Source organism: Schistocerca cancellata, chromosome 3 (assembly GCF_023864275.1).
Source record: "Schistocerca cancellata isolate TAMUIC-IGC-003103 chromosome 3, iqSchCanc2.1, whole genome shotgun sequence".
NCBI classification, from domain to species: domain Eukaryota; kingdom Metazoa; phylum Arthropoda; class Insecta; order Orthoptera; family Acrididae; genus Schistocerca; species Schistocerca cancellata.
The window spans coordinates 327,121,554-327,142,323 of record NC_064628.1 but is presented as its reverse complement, the minus strand read 5'-3'; the positions used below and the strand labels follow the sequence as shown (position 1 = coordinate 327,142,323).

The window sequence follows — 20,770 nt, the reverse complement described above, 5'->3', positions numbered from 1 at the left end:
CTGTTAATAAGTAAGAGCATTGCTTCACTGTATGTGTGTAGAAGTCTGTTGACATTTCATTGTATTTATCTGTGTCTTACTGTGAAACTTATAAGATCTGGGGAAAAGCCAAAAGAATTGTTCTTTGCATCGACTAGCAACGATAATAGCAGCAGTGCTTGTGAGTTGTAAAATCTTTGAGTAGGGGGGTGTTGCGCAGAGCGCGTGGAGAGCGTGATGTTAACGCTCTTTCAGTAGGGAGTACCATTTCGGCGGCATCATGTACGCCCGCTAGCCAGATGTCTAGTAGCAGGAGTAAGGACAGTGAACGGGCGGAAGAGGCTGTATTAATTACGATTGCCCTTTCCTATAATTAGCTGTGCTACCGTCTTCAACAACAGCAGCAGTTCCAGCAACACAGATTCGTCGTCGGCTCCGAGTTTCGTCGCACGCACAGCACTGAAATAAGTCTGTTCATTGGTATAAAGTATGAACGGCTAACCAAGCAGCACTACTGAATGTGATTTGATTGATAACATTTATTTAAATAATAATCAGCTAAACTCAGGGCGATTGTGTCCTCATTGTCCTCAGACATTGTTACCAACCAGGGTACTTGTTCCTTTTTTCCTTAAATGGTAACCGCGTGTCAAGAAACAAATTGAATAGTTACAACCAGTTTATTAATGAATAATTTCTCTTTTAAGAATTTTAGCCTCAGTCTTCTTTCAGTTAACTGTTGTACAACAGAGGCTTCAGTATATGACTAAAGTAAAGCAATTTCATTCAGTTTGAGAATCAATCACTAAAAAAAAAAAAAAAAAAAAAAAAAAAAAAAAAAAAAAAAAAAAAAAAATTCTAAAGACATGCACAAATTAAGAGTGCGGTAGTTTCATTTATTTTACATATAGCTTGCAGCACATGGCAGTTTGGTTTGGTACGTATTCTATTATTTATTTCTGTTTAAGTCAGTAAAAAAGGCTCAGCTGTTCAGACAATAATTTGAAATCCAATTTGCAAAATAAGTAAAAGCAAAGTAAAAATGCTTTCTTTTTATCTAAATTTCTTTGATGAAGTTACGTCGAGGCCACTGAAAGTCTTTGTTCACGTAACGAAGCTCAGTACTAACATACAGTTTAATTGCATATTTTCAAATCATTACTCGATCTTTTTTTTTCAAAATTAAATGATCAACATAACGTAAGAGTAGCTTTTCAGTTTTCTTTATCATTACGTACTCACTTAAAAGTAGTGTCAAAAAACGTGACTACCTTCTGTTGCCACCTCAGTGTTTCATAACACATGTTTTTCTTTCCCATCATCTTGTACAGGATTTTGGATGTAAATTACTCTAGTGGGCTGGTGACCGTTAATTATTTCATTTTCGTTCATTAGTGTAACTTTTGGATTCATGATCAGTGGTACCCCTTTTCTGTCCAGTGTTGTTCGTGAATGAATGGACAAAATTACTTTCATTTTTCCAAATTATAACCCTGTTCAGTTTAATTACTTTTTATTTTTAGTAGACTTTTCCATCAGAAGGGTCTGTTGTGCACTCTCCTCCTACTTATCGGTATTATTTCTTCGGGAAAGACAGCCTTACCCAATTAGTAAAAATCCATTAGGCATACATGCGATCCAAGGTCATATTTTATATCACAAGCAGGGTAGGCCGATTAGTAAGCGGGAGGTTACACTGTGATCTTGCAAAGTTAATCACTTAAATATCTTACCTAGACAAATATATCGCCGACATTTCATTGCTGTACACTAATTATTTATTGGTGCTGAGATTTTTTTTCCGTCAGGGTGTGAGAGGGAATGTAGTCTACGTGTTCCTTGGTACATACCTGTGCGAGGCCCTGTGCCAGCCTGTTGGTGAACAATACGTAGTCGCCAGCCCACGCAGACAGTGGTGTCAGAATTGAGAGCGCTGATGAGACCAGCACGCCAACGCCGAAGATAATCTTACCGCCGAAACGATCTGCAAGCAGGCCGCCGGGGATGTGTCCGACCGTATAGCCGTAGTAGTACGCGGCTAAAATCTCGCCTTGCTTCTGCTTATCCCACACGAACTCTCCGCTCTGCAAAATACAAGTGGTGTAAGACATAACGAATGTCTGTGTGGTTGAAAATGCTAGCAGAACATTATCATGTTAAGCGATGTCTACATATTCTGTTAACTTCTTGTACGACAAAGGTCTATCACTTAATTAATCCTTAGGCTGAGGTCTGTCACTTATGGAAAATCTATGTTGTGTGATTTTGTTCAAACGGACCAGATTATCGTGTCGTAGTTAAATTCTTTATTACAGTCAGTTTATGCCAGCAAATATGCAAAAGTTGGCGAAGTTATACATGTGATTCAGCTGCCCCTATCGATGTCGTTTTATGCAACCCGCAATTCTATATCTGGTCTTCAAAAACCACGCGCGATATTTTTCGTATTCTCTCGCTCGCTACGCGGAAGCTATTAGTCCTACAGAAAAAAATGAACAGGACCTTCTTGTAAGAAATTTAATTTAGTTATATTTTTGACTGGGGAATGTTTTTTTCTAGAGGCCGTAGTTTTCCAGTTGCTCAAGTAAAACAAACGGAAGTGACCTTCAAATGGACCCCCACTCTTACACTCAGACCCCACCGATCTTGTTGTTCATGACACTCCCTTCTCACACTGCACAAATATTAGCCACTGCACGAATTATTTCCAGCATTCAACCTTTCTTTGGTCTTCGTTGATTGGCCTTGTTACGCCACTGGCTTAATTGACACTTACAAATGTAACATTGAGGTTTGTATAAATTTCATCTAAAAATTTTGTAATTTTAAAAAGCATAAATTAAACAATTACATTGTTACATTCACCAGGTCCTCTGAGTACGACACTATTGTGCTTGTAAGGGTTAAGTTTGGATCGAATTGTTAACGAAATTAGTTTTAGTGTAATGTTTCGAAAAATCGTTTTTCTTTCGTTACTGTCACCGGCACGTTTAAGTTAGTGGTGTTAACGAAATAACCGCTCATACTGGTGGCGTAATAGCCCAATCAATAGAGACCAAAGAAGGTCGAATATCGCGAATAATTAGTGCAGTCGGAAATTTGTCTCCAGTGATACGAGGGAGTGCCAAGAACAACAATCCTGAGCGCCGGCCAGAGTGCCAGAGCGGTTCTAGGCACTTCAGTCAGGAACCGCGCGACGCTACGGTCACAGGTTCGAATCCTGCCTCGGGCATGGATGTCTGTAATGTCCTTAGGTTAGATAGGTTTAAGTAGTTCTAAGTTCTAGGGGACTGATGACCTCAGATGTTAAGTCCCAAAGTGCTCAGTCATTTGAACCATTTGAACTATCCTGAGCGGTGATATTTGAGTGTGGGGTTGGAGGTGCATTTGAAAGTCAGTTTTGTAAGCTTTTCTTGAATAACTCGAAAACCGTGGCTTGCAGCGAAAATGAATCCTAGTACAAACTTTAATTACATAAAATTTTCTAGGAAAAGGTCTTGCTTATTTTTTCTGTAGGACTAATAGTTTTTCTTAGCGAGCGAGAGAATACGAAAATCTCGCAAGTGGTTTTTGAAAACCAGATTTAACATTGCGGATTGTACAAAACAACATCTGCAGGGGCAGCTGAATCAGCCCGTATAAGGAGTCTAATCCTGTATTCAACGGTTAAGAAGTAACGGCTGAATTCAAATGTGGCCGTATTTCTCTAAAAAGACAGCTGAGAGAGGAACGCTGCAAGTGCAAGTCAGCCGGAACAACTGCTTTAGTTTCATTTGTCTTATATTTTACAGAACATCGCGACCTTTTGTCACATACAATTTTATTAAATTTTTTGTGTGGTACACACCTATAGCGCCACTATCTTACTTCATCATTTGTCGTCAGTGACAACAACTCATTCGCAAAGAGGCAGATTTTTTGTATCGAGGCCAAAATTTTACAGGGACATTAAGGTAGTTAATAACAAAAGCTATGAGAGACAAATGACGCACGTGTTGCATCTACATATATACTCCGCTAGCCACCAAACGGTGTGTGTGGCGGAGGGCACAATTCGCTCCACAATCATATTCCCCCCTCCCCCCCCCCCACACCTGTTCCACTCGCGGTTCGCGCGAGGGAAAAACTACTGTCTGAACGCCTCAGTACGAGCTCTTATTTCCCTTATCTTTGAATGGTGATCATTCCGCGATTTGAAAGTTGGTGGTTATAATATATGCTCTTCATCCTGGATGAAGATCGGACTTCGGAATTTAGTGATTAGCCCCTTCCGTTTAGCGCGCCGTCTATCTGCAAATGTGTCCCACTTCAAACTTTCTATGAGATTTGTAACGCTGTCGCGATGGCTAAATGTACTACCAGTCACGAATCTTGCCGCTCTTCTTTGGACCTTCTCAATCTCTTGAATCAGATCCAACTGTAAGGGTCCCATACAGACGAATAATTCTCCAAGACCAGACGGACTAACGTATTGTAAGCTATTTCCGTTGTTGAAGGACTGCATCGCTTCAGGATTCTACCAATAAACCGCAATCTAGAGTTTGTGAATTGGGTGAGTGATTAAAATAACGACGTGGGGCACAAGTCTGCAGTTTTATCACATTACGCAGCAAGTATCTGCAACAGGTCTGGTATTCTGAAGAAACTCGCTATTAAGAGTGTTCTTTCATCACCTAAGACTAGTTCTTTTACGGCTTTGTTAAGGATGATTTTGTTTCCTTAATGCGGCTACTGTAAACAGTGCAGTTGTGGTATGTTATACATACGCCAGACCACCGTCAGACCTGTGTATAGAGCATAAGCGCCACATACCCTTACAACAGCCAATCATGTCTGAGACGGCGGACCGTTGCCTTGATAACGACAAAGAGATTCTGGTGTGAACTTCCAGTTACTGGGATAGTACGACTGAGAAATATGTTGAGATTAAATCCATGTTTAAACTGTCAACTTACCTTATGAAAAGAGGCATACGTTTTTACGAACTTTCAGCAGGCTGGAGTAATTGCGGGGCGGAAACTTGTGTTAATCAATACAACAGAAAAACAGGCAAAGTTGTAAATTTCACTTTTATGTATTTTATGACTAATTTTTGGTCGCGACCCACTTTCAAATCATACAGATAATCAAAACATAAGAACCATGTCAAGGTAACAAACAAACAAGTATAAAAAGTGCAAATGAATGCATAACTGTATGATTTATGCTCTGAAAATGTTTATTTGCACTTTGTTATATGTACATGTTTGTTACCTTGACATGATTCTTATACTCCGGAAACACAATTTTGACTATTCCATTCTAACTACCTGGATAACCTGAAAATGGGTCCACACCCGTAGCTAGTCATCAAGTAAAAAAAAGTGAAATTTGGAACTTTAGCTGTTTTTCCATTGTACTGACGTACGTTTTTGTTTACATTCTGCCTCGAATATTGCTGTGTACCTAGTGAGACAACCGAGAGACAGGGATGCTGCTACTTGCTTTGCTTCAGGTCGACGTAGCGCCGGCCACCGGGAGTTCGTATTGTCGTGCACAGGGGCCTGTCCTTTCCTTTTCTACCTTGAACATTACGGTATGTTCATCCATTGTCATATCGGCAGTTGTCTACTTCTACATCTACATCTACATCCACATCTACATCTGCATCCACATCAGTATTCCAAAAGCCACCATACGGTGCGTGGAGGAGGGTACCATGTACCACTACCTGTCATTTCCTTCCCTGTTCCACTCACAAATACGGAGAGGGAAAAACAACTGTCTGTATGCCTCCGTATTCTTGTATCTTTTCTTCGTGGTCCTTACGCGCAATATATCATGGCGGCAGTACAATTCTTCGGCAGTCAGTTTCAAATTCCGGTTTTCTAAATTTTCTCAATAGTGTTTCTCAAAAAAGCGTCACCTTTGCTCCAGGGATCCCCGTTTGAGTTCCCGATGCATCTCCGTAACACTTACGTAGCAAATCTAGCAGCCCTCCTCTGAACTACTTCGATGTCTTCTTTCAATCCGACCTGCTACAGATCCCAAACACTCGAGCAGCACTCAGAATAGGTTGCACCAGCGTCCTATATATGGTCTCCTTTAGAGGTGAACCACTCTTTCCTAAATTTCTCCCGATTAACCGATGTCGACCATTCGTCTTCTCTACCACAGATCTCACATGCTCGTTCCACTTCATATCAATTGGCAACGTTATGCCCAGATATTTAAACGACGTGACTACGTCAAGCAGGACACCAGCAATACTGTATTTCTAAGTTGTCTTACTTCTACAGTCACTCAACTTCGACATCTTACCATACACCACGGCATCATCAATAAACAACTGCAAATTTCTGCTCACCCTGTCAGCCAAATCGTTTATGTATACAGAGAGCAACAGCGGTCCTATTACACCTCCATGGGGCACTCCTGACGATACACTTGTCTCTGAGGAACAATCGCCGTCGAGGTCAACATACTAGGTTCTGAAACTTCCTGGAAGATTAAAACTGTGTGCCGGACCGAGACTCGAACTCGGGACCTTTGCCTTTCGCGGGCAAGTGCTCTACCGACTGAGCTACCCAAGCACGACTCACGCCCCGTCCTCACAGCTTTACTTCTGCCAGTACCTCGTCTCCTTTCATTCTAGATACTAGGTTCTACACTCCTGGAAATTGAAATAAGAACACCGTGAATTCATTGTCCCAGGAAGGGGAAACTTTATTGACACATTCCTGGGGTCAGATACATCACATGATCACACTGACAGAACCACAGGCACATAGACACAGGCAACAGAGCATGCACAATGTCGGCACTAGTACAGTGTATATCCACCTTTCGCAGCAATGCAGGCTGCTATTCTCCCATGGAGACGATCATAGAGGTGCTGGATGTAGTCCTGTGGAACGGCTTGCCATGCCATTTCCACCTGGCGCCTCAGCTGGACCAGCGTTCGTGCTGGACGTGCAGACCGTGTGAGACGACGCTTCATCCAGTCCCAAACATGCTCAATGGGGGACAGATCCGGAGATCTTGCTGGCCAGGGTAGTTGACTTACACCTTCTAGAGCACGTTGGGTGGCACGGGATACATGCGGACGTGCATTGTCCTGTTGGAACAGCAAGTTCCCTTGCCGGTCTAGGAATGGTAGAACGATGGGTTCGATGACGGTTTGGATGTACCGTGCACTATTCAGTGTCCCCTCGACGATCACCAGTGGTGTACGGCCAGTGTAGGAGATCGCTCCCCACACCATAATGCCGGGTGTTGGCCCTGTGTGCCTCGGTCGTATGCAGTCCTGATTGTGGCGCTCACCTGCACGGCGCCAAACACGCATACGACCATCATTGGCACCAACGCAGAAGCGACTCTCATCGCTGAAGACGACACGTCTCCATTCGTCCCTCCATTCACGCCTGTCGCGACACCACTGGAGGCGGGCTGCACGATGTTGGGGCGTGAGCGGACGACGGCCTAACGTGTGCGGGACCGTCGCCCAGCTTCATGGAGACGGTTGCGAATGGTCCTCGCCGATACCCCAGGAGCAACAGTGTCCCTAATTTGCTGGGAAGTGGCGGTGCGGTCCCCTACGGCACTGCGTAGGATCCTACGGTCTTGGCGTGCATCCGTGCGTCGCTGCGGTCCGGTCCCAGGTCGACGGGCACGTGCACCTTCCGCCGACCACTGGCGACAACGTCGATGTACTGTGGAGACCTCACGCCCCACGTGTTGAGCAATTCGGCGGTACGTTTACCCGGCCTCCCGCATGCCCACTATACGCCCTCGCTCAAAGTCCGTCAACTGCACATACGGTTCACGTCCACGCTGTCGCGGCATGCTACCAGTGTTAAAGACTGCGATGGAGCTCCGTATGCCACGGCAAACTGGCTGACACTGACGGCGGCGGTGCACAAATGCTGCGCAGCTAGCGCCATTCGACGGCCAACACCGCGGTTCCTGGTGTGTCCGCTGTGCCGTGCGTGTGATCATTGCTTGCACAGCCCTCTCGCAGTGTCCGGAGCAAGTATGGTGGGTCTGACACACCGGTGTCAATGTGTTCTTTTTTCCATTTCCAGGAGTGTATTATTTAAAAAGTCTTCGAGCTACTCGTACCTTCGTTAACTGCCCTCAATGGGGCACCGTATCAAATGCTTTCCGGAAATCTAAAAATATCGAAACTACCCGTTGCCCTTCATCCATAGTTCTCAGCACATCATTTGAGAAAAGGGCAAGCTAAATTTCGCGCGAGCGACGCTTTATAAAACCATCTGATGCGTGCACGTAAGCTTAACAATCTCAAGAAAGCTTATTATATTCGAATTGAGAGTATGCTTAAGGATTCTGCAGCAAACAGAAGTTAGGGATATTGGTCCGTAATTTTGCGGTCCGTAATTTTGCCGGTCCGTTCTTTTACCTTTCTTATATACTGGAGTCACCTGCACTTTTTTCCAGTCGCTGGTACTTTGCGCAGAGGGAGAGACTCACGATAAATGCAAGCTAGGCAAGGGTCCAGTGCCGTAGAGTACACTTTGTAAAATCGAACTGGGATTCCATCCGGACCCGGTGATTTGTTCGCTTTCAAATCCTTCAGTTATTTCTATACGCCAGGTATGTCCAATGTTCACATGACGGTTTGCTTGCACGATTCTCCTGTGTGAACGATTTCTTGCAAGTGAAATTTAAAACTTCAGCTTTCGTTTTCTATCTTCAGCTGCCACACCAGACTGGTAGACTGGTCAACAAGGGACTGATAGGAAGCCTCAGACACACTTAGCGTCTAGGATGTTATTCTTCGACATTCCCGTAAGTCGTCTGAACAACCAGAACTTTGTGCACGGACTGAGAGCTGACAAAAAAATAGAAAAAAAGTAATTTTATTCGCGCAGGGACGAGAAAAGAACTGAGATCTTGACTGTAAGAGCGGCAATTAGGAACCAACCACAACTCTCAAATTTCTGGCGGTATGCTTTTGGAGCGATTTAAGGTGGAAATTCAACATAAAGACAGTACTTCTCTTTGAAAACGTCAAATATTGATTTTTTTTTACTTAAAATGTTCTCTAGGATGTCCACTTCATTGTAGTGTTCATGCCAAGTTCACCAGAAATTCCATTATCGAGTTATGTAGTGTTCATCCCAAGTTCGCCAAAAACTCCATTATCGAGTTATAAGGCGGTTAGAGCAGAAGTGTCTCCGAAAACCAAAATCATTCACAGCGGGAAAACATTAGTCGCCATCGCGGCCAGTGTGGCAACAAGTAATTTCAACGACGGCCTAACAGGCATTCTGGAAATTATGAAAATGTTCGAATTGAGATCGAACCAGCCTGTTACAACCTCTGCACAAAATTGGAAGAAAAGCATATCGAACGAGCAGTGCAGCGGATGACAGAATCTGTCAAACGGCCGGCAGGACTGCCATGGCTGCGAAGAACATGGAGGAGGACCACCTTCGGGATATGGTAGGACTGTTGTATGGTCCAGCGATCGCTGACTTGAGGCCTGTTTAACTTAACTATGAAAAACGTTAACTCAAAACTAAAAACGCGTTTTTCTCATATTTTGCAAATTGGCGGGAAACATTTCTTTAGAATGGTAGATACGATTTTGAACGGAATTTGATGCCAGGCTTCTAAATTGAGTTATTTGTCAGCATACGCAGCCGAAGCCTGTTTTCGGTGCACCTTTTTGTCTGGATTGTTTGGGCGAATGAAGTGACTTTTTTTGTCAAGGCTTATTCATTTTGTCAGAACTTTAAATTTTTCTGTTATCCTTTACACACTGACAGAACGCGTATTGAAAATGACTTATAAAGAATTACGAGGGTAACTCCAAAAGAAATGCACACTATTTTTGTAAAAATACAGTATTCATTCTGCATGTGTGAAAGCTTTACAGTGTGTAGATACATCCTTCCCGCTTGTTTTCAAACTTAGTTCAACCTGTTCCCGTGAGTGGCGCCGTCAACAGCATGTCTTCAAGATGGCTGCTACACTCGTCAGAAGCAACGTGCTGCCATAGAATTCCTGTGCTGTGAAAACGAGACAATGGGAAACATCCACAAGAGGTTGAAAAAGGTGTATGGAGATGCTGCTGTCGATCGCAGTACAGTTAGTCGGTGGGCAAGCAGGTTACGTGATGAAAGCGGGCACGGCAAAATTGAGGATTGTCCTCGCAGCGGCAGGCCTCGTACTGTATACACTCCAGACAATGTACAGAGAGTTATCGAATTGGTGACTGCTGACAGACGCATATGTGACGACACTGAAGAAACTTCAAGCTCGACTGAGTCGTGTTCGACCACATTGGCAAAAGCAGGATGTTTTGCTGTTTGCAAGACAATGCATGGCCACATATCAGTCAAAAAACCATGGAAGCGATCACAAAACTCGGATGGACAACACTGAAACACCCGCCTTACAGTCCTGACCTGGCTCCATGTGACTATCATCTCATTGGGAAACTGAAAGACTCTCTTCGCGGAACAAGGTTTGAAGATGATGACTCCCTTGTGCATGGTGCCAAACAGTGGCTCCAACAGGTTCGTCCAGAATTGTACCATGTGGGTATACAGGCGCTGGTTCCAAGATGGTGTAAGGCAGTTGAGAGGGATGGAAATTATGTGGAGGAATGAAAATATTGTTCCTAAAGGATGTGTCTACAAACTGCAAAACTTTCAAACATGTAGAATAAAAGATGGATTTAAAAAAAATAGTGTGCATTTCTTTTGGAGTGATCCTCGTATTTTGGTACAGGACCAATATAAGCGCTTCGGGAATTCCCACCGATGACCAGTGCTCCGGCAGGAAGTGGTCCTTTCATCTAGTACAGTGGATGCATGGAGCGTCCGATGCGGACACAGAAATAATTTGTTAAAGACAAAGAATAAAAGTATCGTCATATGTAGAATAGTTTTTAATTTTACTTGAAAAAAAAAATCAGGAGAAACACCTACTTTTCATGCGTTCAAAGGGGACTACCCCATTAAGAATAGGTGCGGTTATAGAGGATGTCACTCACAATATTTTTTTCGGCAAGTTCTAAAACATTATTCGTGTGCAAGGACCCTTTCCAATTTGGATTATCGATAGAGATTTAACTGTGCGACTCATCTAAGAACTTTAATGAACGCAAGACCGTCACGGAAACTCTTAACAAACACTCCCGTGGACGACATGTCAAGAGAGAGATGGCGCGCGTGGTGCTCCTTCGAGAGTTGGCAGCTCGCTATTCGCTGCTGGCACATGGCATCTCTCTGCTGGCCAGGAGTCTCGTTACGTTTCCGCTGCAGCGTCGCTGTTGACACATCGCTAGTCGCCGGTCACACACGCATCTTGCTTCTCGCCGAGTATCTTTACCCTGCAGGACTTGACGTCGCTAGTGGATTGCTTGCAGTGTGTGAAGCACCAACTATATTCTCTGCATCGTCAGACGACAGTGATAGTAGTTCGTTCGCGCCGAAAATATGAGGAGAAAGAAGAAGAGTCACGGTTGCACGCTTTGAATGCAGACGACCCACACTGCATATATTTTCACTTCTGACAACAGCTCAAAAATTATCCACGGCATTTTTCACACTGTTACGAATATGTAGCTGTTGATGCCTCATGGCCACTTGTTGACATTTTGCCTACTGGCCTCTGTCTCGGATTCTTCGGCCGACGTTTAACTGACGATTTTTCTGACGTTTCGCCTGCACGAGTGGCTGGCATTGACAAAGTTTCACCCTCAATTACGAATGTCGCTAAAATTTCCATTTATTTTAAAAAATGTGAAATAAGAACAGTTCAACATACGAATATTCTATGTAACATTCTTAATGTAATTTCTGAGGAAGAACGACTCGTAGGACCACTCACTCTGATGTAATATTTCGTCAGTTTTTATCAACATCTACTTCATGTATTATATCTACAACTTGTCGATTTTCATGCTGATTTTCTACCGAAAGAAAACGACGAATTTCCCAAAATTATTAAACCTAATATTATATGTCATGAAGCGGATGTTATGGTCTGTATGCATCTAGTTCCAGATAGCTTTGCGACGAAAACGACTGAAATTAGTGCCTAGTTAGAATCATCGCTTTTAGTTCTCAAATGGTTCAAATGGCTCTGAGCACTATGGGACTTAACTTCTGAGGTCAGCAGTCCCCTAGAACTTAGAACTACTTAAACCTAACTAACCTAAGGACATCACACACATCCATGCCCGAGGTAGGATTCGAACCTGCGACCGTAGCGGTCGCGCGGTACCAGACTGTAGCACCTAGAACCGCTCGGCCACTCCGGCCGGTTTTAGTTCTCACTCTTATACTGTATGTGTATGGCGGTTTCATTCGTAGTATACTATGAAAATACAGCTGCACTGCGAAAGAGATTCCTTACAAAACATTCTTGCGATCCGTCCTAGAACAGTGCAGAAGGTTGTGGGATCTACATTCAATAGGACTATCAGCAGACACTGAACATACACAAAGTAGGCAGCATCAATAGTCATATATTTTTCGGATCCGTGATAGAACGTCATGGAAATGTGGAAAAACCTGAGTTGGCAGATGCTTTAAGACAGACTCAAACTATCTATCGAAAGACACAAAGTTTCAAGGACAAACATTAACTGAGGACTCCAGGAATATACTGCAACTTGCGGCAGTGATGATGAAGACAAGATTAAAGTAATTACAGATTGCGCAGACCAATTAGGAAGTTATTCTTCCCACCCTCTACAGTCGAATGATACAGGAAAAATTCTTAATACATGGTACAATGAGAGACAAGAGCTCTTCAGTCTCGAGATATCACGCTCAGGCCTAGTCAACAAAGATATTACTTTCTCCGACGTACACTTCGCATAGTAACCAAGACAAAAAAATTAGAGGAATATGGGAAATACCACACTCATGAATAAAAAATAAAAATTTAAAAGTTAACCTTGAACTCAGTAATTTAAGTGATGTTTTGTGATTTTATTTCACCAGTATCTTTTCCAGGAGGAAGAGTACTTACACAAGGACAGTGGGCTATAGTATCACACATTTTTCGACTACAACTTTTGTCTCTTGGCTAATTCGGTTTGGTTGTCGTCTTCTGTGTCACTGTTGCACTGGAGCTGTTTTAAGACACTCATACTTTTGTAATGTTGCTAAGTGTAGCGGTCCTGTTGTCTATACCATCAGGTTTCGAATTAAGGCTGTTGATATTTTTAAAAATATTAGAAATCAGATATATCGATATTTAAAAAGGTATCATTATCGTCCCTTGACATATTCAGTAAAAATATTGAAATACCGATACATCGACGGAAAAAATATCGACGTAGCGACGTATAAAAATATTGCCTGGAGATGAAAAATATACTGCCGGTCTTAGAGCTGTATATTTAAGTATTGTTTTATTATTAGATGTCTGTACATGAACAAACTAGCAGCAGCTTATCCCCCTCGAGCGACAATTGAAATGAAAACGATGCACGTTCACACTTGGCGATAACCACTTTGCTAACAACGGTAACTGCATGTGAGAGGCACAATAGAAGGTGCCCGCTTGGTCCGTCGTTCGGCTCTTTAACGCAACTGGTATTCTAGTTTTTCACATCGGAAATCTTGTTATTCCATTCACAACGCCACCTCCAGATGCAATCAGACTTCGTTTTTTGTGCCACCTTTACTTGCTTCACACAGTCAAAGAGAAAGACTGGACGTCATGAAAGTTCAAATAGCAGTAAGACTCCTTCATACAGTGGTAGTAAAATTATGTTCTGTTACAATTACAAAAGAACAATTTCAAATATTTGCCGAAAATTGCGAAAGAAATGTAATATAAAACAAAAATATCGGCACTCTAAACTGCCATTTGAATCGATATATCGATAACATCGGTATATTGAGGCAGAAATAATATCTATCTTTACCTGCTCTTTAACGCGAAATATCGATATATCGATGTTTTATCGTCAGCCCTTGTTGAAATGTACCGAATGTCCATAAAAAATGTTTCAGTTTTAATGATAAACTATAAGATTTTAGTTAAGACTATTTACAATAAATCATACGTAAAACTGAAGGTAAAGCAACCTAGTTTTTCTTATAAATGTTCAATATGTATACCTTTAGTTACACGGCACACATCCAACTTTAAAATGCAGTACTTCGCACACCCTGGTTAAAAAGTCCGGAGTAATGGAAGCAATAACCTCTTCAGTGCTGTTTCTCAAATCTAATAAATCATTAAGCAGCCCCAAAGCAAAAAGTCGCATGGCTGAGGTTAGGTGAACGTCGAGGTCCTGTCGTATTGACCATTGCGGCCAGTCCAACGATCAGGGGCTTCGACGTTCAACCACTCTCATACATCTCACTATACAGGGACTCCATCTTCTTGCCAAATAAAGCTTTCGGGTTCACCTTCTAATTGAGGAAAAAGCCATCCTTGCACCATATTAAAAAAAAGTTCGTACACTTGATGTCGGCCACAGCGCCGGAAATGATTAATTTTGAGAAATCTCTTTGATATTGCACAGGTTGTTGACGATGTTCTGACACTGTAACTGGTCTGGGTGAATGTAAGCGTTTCCTTAAAACCTTTCACACTGTCGTGTTTGGCAATTGAAACTCAAGACTTGCTTTACGAACAGACTTCTTAGGATTACAGAGGTAGGATGCTCTGACAAAAGCAACATCCTCCTCATACACTTTTGGCCGTCTATTCCTTTTCCCTTTACACACACATCTTGACGTTTCGAACTGACTGCATCATCGGCGGATGTTATGGCCACATAGGAGGACCACAATTAGACTATAAACGAAACGGACGTTGAACTGAAATTACAGATTACTGCCCGCGCATGTGCTAGTATAAAATTGTTTGAGTTACTCTTTAACTGTGACAATGCACTAGCACTTTGCAGTGGTTACCGTTGATACTGTTTGAATCTATAACTGGGAGATTCTTTAATGGGCAGCCTGTATTTCAATATGGGTTTAGCTGAAAACACGAAAATTTAGTGTAAACAGGGCAATGACTTAGAAACAGTTACTACTCGTACTACTGTCAACTGTTGAGCCTCGAGTGCCGGCGCCTAGAGGCACGCTCTATACGGTATTGGAATCCCGTTGCTGTTAGTGACAGGTCACTCACCTTGCGCCCAATATCGACTGCTTCTATTGGTCCTCCGGGGCAGGCGTCAGGATCAGTTACGACGGAGGAGCTGTTAATACTGTCGCCTTCACTGTAGAGGCTCGCCACAGCCGTATTGTTCACCATGTCCACTATGGCCACCGAGATGTTGACGCGTATCGCGTAACTGACGGCCAGGCCCAGGAAATTCAGCATCAGGACTGTGTGGCGGGTCTTCCAGAAACCTGTGAACATAAGCACGCATCGAACTTGAATAGCAAAATTCCGGCTGACACAGGCACAGGTCATCAGACATACGGATTAACTGGTAAGAACTTTGCACGGACAAGAGAATTACAGCATCTGTGACTGGTAAGAACTCTGAGCATACGCAAGAGTTGATTGTGCCTATGGCTGACTCTGGATGTACCATGGTAACGGGTCTGGAACCAATTTCCATTGTGAAGAGCGTTTATGTAATGTAGCAGCCATTATTTTTTCGTTTGACACCCGACTGGTTTGTCGTAGATCACAATGACTTCCTCCATAATTTTTTGGATGTACTGTAATCTCTGTCCTCTCCTGCAGTTTGTGCCCTCTGTGGTTACCTACATTACCACGTTCGCTATTCCTTAATGTCGTTACCTAAGTCCTACCACCCTGCCAATTCTTCAAGTTAGTGTTTTACTCATACCTTATCTTTGCATCACCGGTTGTGCAGAAGACCACTTTTTATCAGTCCGCATAATTTTCAGCTTCATTCTGTAACGCCACATCTTAAACTCACCGTTTCTTTTCTTTTGCGGTTTTCCCTTTATCCATACATCACTTCGAGACAATTTTTCTCCAGACGTACATTCTCATAAATTTCTTTCTAAAATGGAGTTTGATGCTAGCAGATTCCTTTTAGCAAAGAATGCTCTCTTTGCCTGTATTAGTCTACTTCTTGTAAGGGGACTGGACAGAAATATGCAAACGCCGCGAGAATTTGTGGTTGAACATAAATGCAGATTCTAGCCAAACCTGCAGGATGTGCTGTTGTATTTCGGCACAAATGTCACCTGTGCAGTGCCCTCACTACGTTGAAAGTGTCATACATTGTCAGAACAGTGTTCCGTGAAGTTGGGGTATGATGTTTCAATAGGCACTGTATCGAAGGTCTATACCGCGTACAGAAAATGGCTCTGAGCACTATGGGGCTTAACATCTGAGGTCATCAGTCCCCTAGAACTTAGAACTACTTAAACCTAACTAACCTAAGGACATCACACACATCCATGCCCGAGGCAGGATGCGCGCGGCGGTCGCGCGGTACCGGACTGAAGCGCCTAGAACCTCTCGGCCACATCGGCCGACTACCGCGTACAGGAAAAGCGGAAAAACATCATCGGCTAAGTCACAACGCGGACGAGAGCGTGCATTGAGTGATCCTGATAAACGGAATTTGAGCAGGATTGAGTCGAAATATGAAAGCTATAATGTCAAACTCGCGAATCCTATCAGCAGCAAAACAGGGCTACCTGAACCGTGGGCAAGACGAGTGTCAAAACAGTTGACAAAGCAGAACAGGAATAATCAGGTCAGGCGAGCTGGAATTCCAAATCCATTCATCAGTGATGCAAATGGCCGTAACAGGAAAATCTGGACTGTGGAGCAATGGAAGAAAGTCATTTGGTCAGATTAGTCTCGTTTCACAAGTTTCCAGCTTCTGGCCGACTTTATGTCGCAAGACTGAAGCGTGGGGAGTGTTCGGTGATGATTTGGGAAGCCTCATCATGGTATTCCACGAGCCCCATGGTTACTCTGCAAGGTCGCATTACTGTCAAGGTTTATTTGGCCTTTGAGTGATCGAGTCCATCCCACGGCACAATATTTGTTCCCCAAGACGACATTGGTCCTGTGCATACGTCTCACATCACCCAGTCCCAGTCTGTGAACACGAGAATGATTTGTCGTACCTTGTCCGCAGCTCGTGGTCGTGCGGTAGCGTTCTCGCTTCCCGCGCCCGGGTTCCCGGGTTCGATTCCCGGCGGGGTCAGGGATTTTCTCTGCCTCGTGATGACTGGGTGTTGTGTGATGTCCTTAGGTTAGTTAGGTTTAAGTAGTTCTAAGTTCTAGGGGACTGATGACCATAGATGTTAATTCCCATAGTGCTCAGAGCCATTTGAACCATTTTTTTGCCGTACCTCCTCTGGCCAACACACTCGCCGCAGCTCAATATTGTTGACACTTTGTGGTCTACTTCGGACTTGCACGTCCATCATCGTTACCTGAACTTGCCACTGTTTTGCAGGAAGGATGATATAAGATATTTTTTGCACGAAATTGTAGCTTTCAATTTTTTGGCAGATGGGATATTGGTGTGACGCCACTGTGATAACTGTCTTTTTGTATCGGACGTGTAATGAGGCACCGACGTCTCTTCTCCTGTCACAATAGAGCTCAGAAAATGCTCACCTTTCAGTTCAAGTCACTCAAGAAACTAGTGGGCGCTATTGACCTGATTGTTCTTGTGTTGCTTTGTCAACTGTTTTGAGACTCATCTTGCCCACAGTTTAGGTAGCCAAGCGTTACTGGGAGTGTCTCGTGGAAGAGAGTTCCGGAACCCAGAAATTTCATCCTGTGTCAAACGGTAGGCTTCACGAACAGTTTCCTCGACTTTTTTCACCGACTCATCGGTCAGAAGGTCTTCATGAGCATTTGTTCTGCTGTCACTAAACTTCCAATAGCACTTAGACACACGCGTTCTAGTTATAAAACCTTCACCGTAAATAGTTTTGATTCGCAAAAATATTTCGGTAGATGTTACTTCTCTCGGGAGGACGAAGTGGAACACAGAACGTAGCTCGCGCACTTGGCGGGATTTCTTACCGACATCTTTCACGCAACTGGGCACTAAAACTTGAGATTAAAAATTATTCCATTCAGTCCTGGCATGGTGGTACAGTAACCTCACTTTTGCTGCTATTACAATGGCCGAGCGTTTCTAGGCGCTACAGTCTGGAACCGCGCGACCGCTACGGTCTCAGGTTCGAATCCTGCCTCGGGCATGGATGTGTGTGTTGTCCTTAGGTTAGTTAGGTTTAAGTAGTTCTAAGTTCTAGGGGACTTATGACCTGAGCAGTTGAGTCCCATAGTGCTCAGAGCCATTTTGAACCATTTGCTATTACAAAATCAAAAACAAAAAACAGTTGTACGTTGCACAGTCTTCTTTATTAAAACAAGAATATGCCTTTCGCCCGGATAGGGAATCATCAGGTTATTTGCAAATATAAGGGAAGGGCGAAATTACAATTATTCCGGCAAGGACCTAACCTGGACTAACATAAAAGAAAAATAAGATTCAAACACCCACCGAATAAAGTTAGACAGAGACACATAATGTAAATCACGTTAAGAGTACAACAATTTTCTGCCGAAAAGCATCCGTCAAAGAAGGTACGATACCTAGTAAAAGGTACTGAAAGCAACCTATACGTAAAAATATATTAAAGATTAATAAATAAAAGTACCGGTATCATGCATGAATAGAGAACGAGGGAGAAATGAAAAATTGTGTATAACCCCATGGGGGCGACGACAGGCTTAGTAACTCAGAACAAGACTTCACCGTGCAAACTGTAAACACAGCTGTACACTAGAACGGCAACGGAGGCCCGTCCGTATTCACATAGTACATACATATGAGTGAGACGAGCTCGAGCAGAATATTTGTCTAGTAGTGATTACAGGGGTCTTGCGGCGCCGCCGTCGGGTGTACAGTGTGATAAAAACAAATGTCGTGTGATTAGAGCCTCCTGGCGGGTAGACCGTTCGCCGGATGCAAGTCTTTCGATTTGACGCCACTTCGGCGACTTGCGCGTCGATGGGGATGGAATGATGATGATTAGGACAACACAACGCCCAGTCCCTGAGCGGAGAAAATCTCCGACCCAGCCGGGAATCGAACCCGGGCCCTTAGGATTGACATTCTGTCGCACTGACCACTTTTTTTTTCATTTTGTTCGGTATTGTTCGTTGCGTTTGGTCTGGGCGGACGTCACAAGCCATCCGTTCAAGGTGATCGTTGATTCCTTTACTCAGTTTTTTATTACAGAGGGCAAGCAGATCTCTGACCGAACACGCTGAGCTACCGGACCATTCAGCTACCGGGGGCGGACTACAGTCTGATAACGGAGTAACATTTAAAATACAAACGGCAAAACTGAGAAATAAATAAAAACATAATGGAGCATATGAAAATAGACACAGTACAGGACGTGCTAGATCGAGTATTATTTTACGGAGACATAGAAAACCCTTATGTTCAAAAACAGTGTAAGAGAATAATGAAGTAAAAAAACATAGAGAAACAAAATGAAGATCACAAATATAAAGCTAAAAGGTAACAATGCTAAAAAGATAAAATACCATAGCATAAAAGTGCCAAGCGGCCAAGTCCCTGGTAATAAAAAGCTAAAAACTAATATATTGTTTGAAAATGGGAAACATACAATTATAAAAGCCTTATTTTTGCCGGATTACTGGTCATTGAGTTACATATCCTTCTTAGCGTGTGAATGTTTAACAATTTCGGTCTTTCAAGTGGACTGAGTCTTTCCCTTGAGAGCGTGGTGTAAAGCCTTTAAGTTCCCGATTGTAGGTGGCTGGTGGCCACTGGATCCAAGATGGTCAGCGAAGACTGAATTATACTTAACCTGTCCCATCTTAGTGAGCAACTGCCTCTAAAACCTTATTTTAAAAGCGCTTCTCCCGTCAGGCCAATATAAGGTGCTTGACATTCACATGTAGTTATAGACGCCAGAGGTAGCATATTTATCTTTCTGTGAACATTCATTGTGAATGTATATGTATTGGATTTTAGTAGGGACAGTATACACTATTCTTATATTTAGAGCACGAAAGAGTCTACTGTGGCATAGGACGCATTACCTAAAAATGGAAACTTAGCAAAGCTGTAATATTGCCCTGGGAATGGTTTCTCGCTCGCATAGCGATTTTTTTTTGCATGTATAATTTATCAATGATGGAGGGCCCCTATCCATTACAAAAAGCGATGTATTTAAGGTTTTCCACTTCCTTTGTAATAGGTTCTGCGCTAAGCGGAATTTCAGTGATACGATGTATCACAGATCTGAAGTAGCTCACCTGTTACTTACAGGGACGACACGACGAAGCCTGTATAGTTGTATCGCTTGTAGAAGGCTTACGATAAATGTCAAATTTGATGACATTATTAGTGAGACAAAGCTGCAAATCACAGAAGTTGAGAATACTATTGCTATACATGGTTCAAATGGCTGTGAGCACTATGGGACTTAACTTCTCAGGTCATCAGTCCCCTAGAACTTAGAACTACTTAAACCTAACTAACCTAAGGACATCACACACATCCATGCCCGAGACAGGATTCGAACCTGCGACCGTAGCGGTCGCGCGGTTCCATGGAAAAGCCACTGTGTTTTTATCAATGTAGTCATTTTCATGAACAATGATAGGGGTGAAAATTCCTGGCAGATTAAAACTGTGTTCTGGACCGAACTCGAACTCGGGAGCTTCGCGGGCACGTGCTTTATCATCTGAGCTACGCAAGCACGACTCACAACCGGTCGTCATAGCTCTATTCTTCAGTACCTCGTCTCCTGCCATCCAAATAACGACAGTGGAATGCCTTTTGTCAGTGCAGTCTACA

At 43.2% G+C, this 20,770-nt stretch overlaps 1 protein-coding gene across 1 annotated transcript in view; it reads right to left on the bottom strand.

Annotated features, from left to right (window-relative positions):
- Positions 1-20,770, bottom strand: part of LOC126176712 (sialin-like) — a 130,007-nt gene that overhangs the window by 86,652 nt on the left and 22,585 nt on the right. Inside the window, exons 2-3 of the mRNA XM_049923878.1 lie at positions 15,100-15,323; positions 1,830-2,063 (exon numbers count right to left, since the gene is read on the bottom strand). Coding sequence (XP_049779835.1) covers positions 1,830-2,063; positions 15,100-15,323 — 458 coding nt within the window. The remainder of the gene's footprint in view (positions 1-1,829; positions 2,064-15,099; positions 15,324-20,770) is intronic.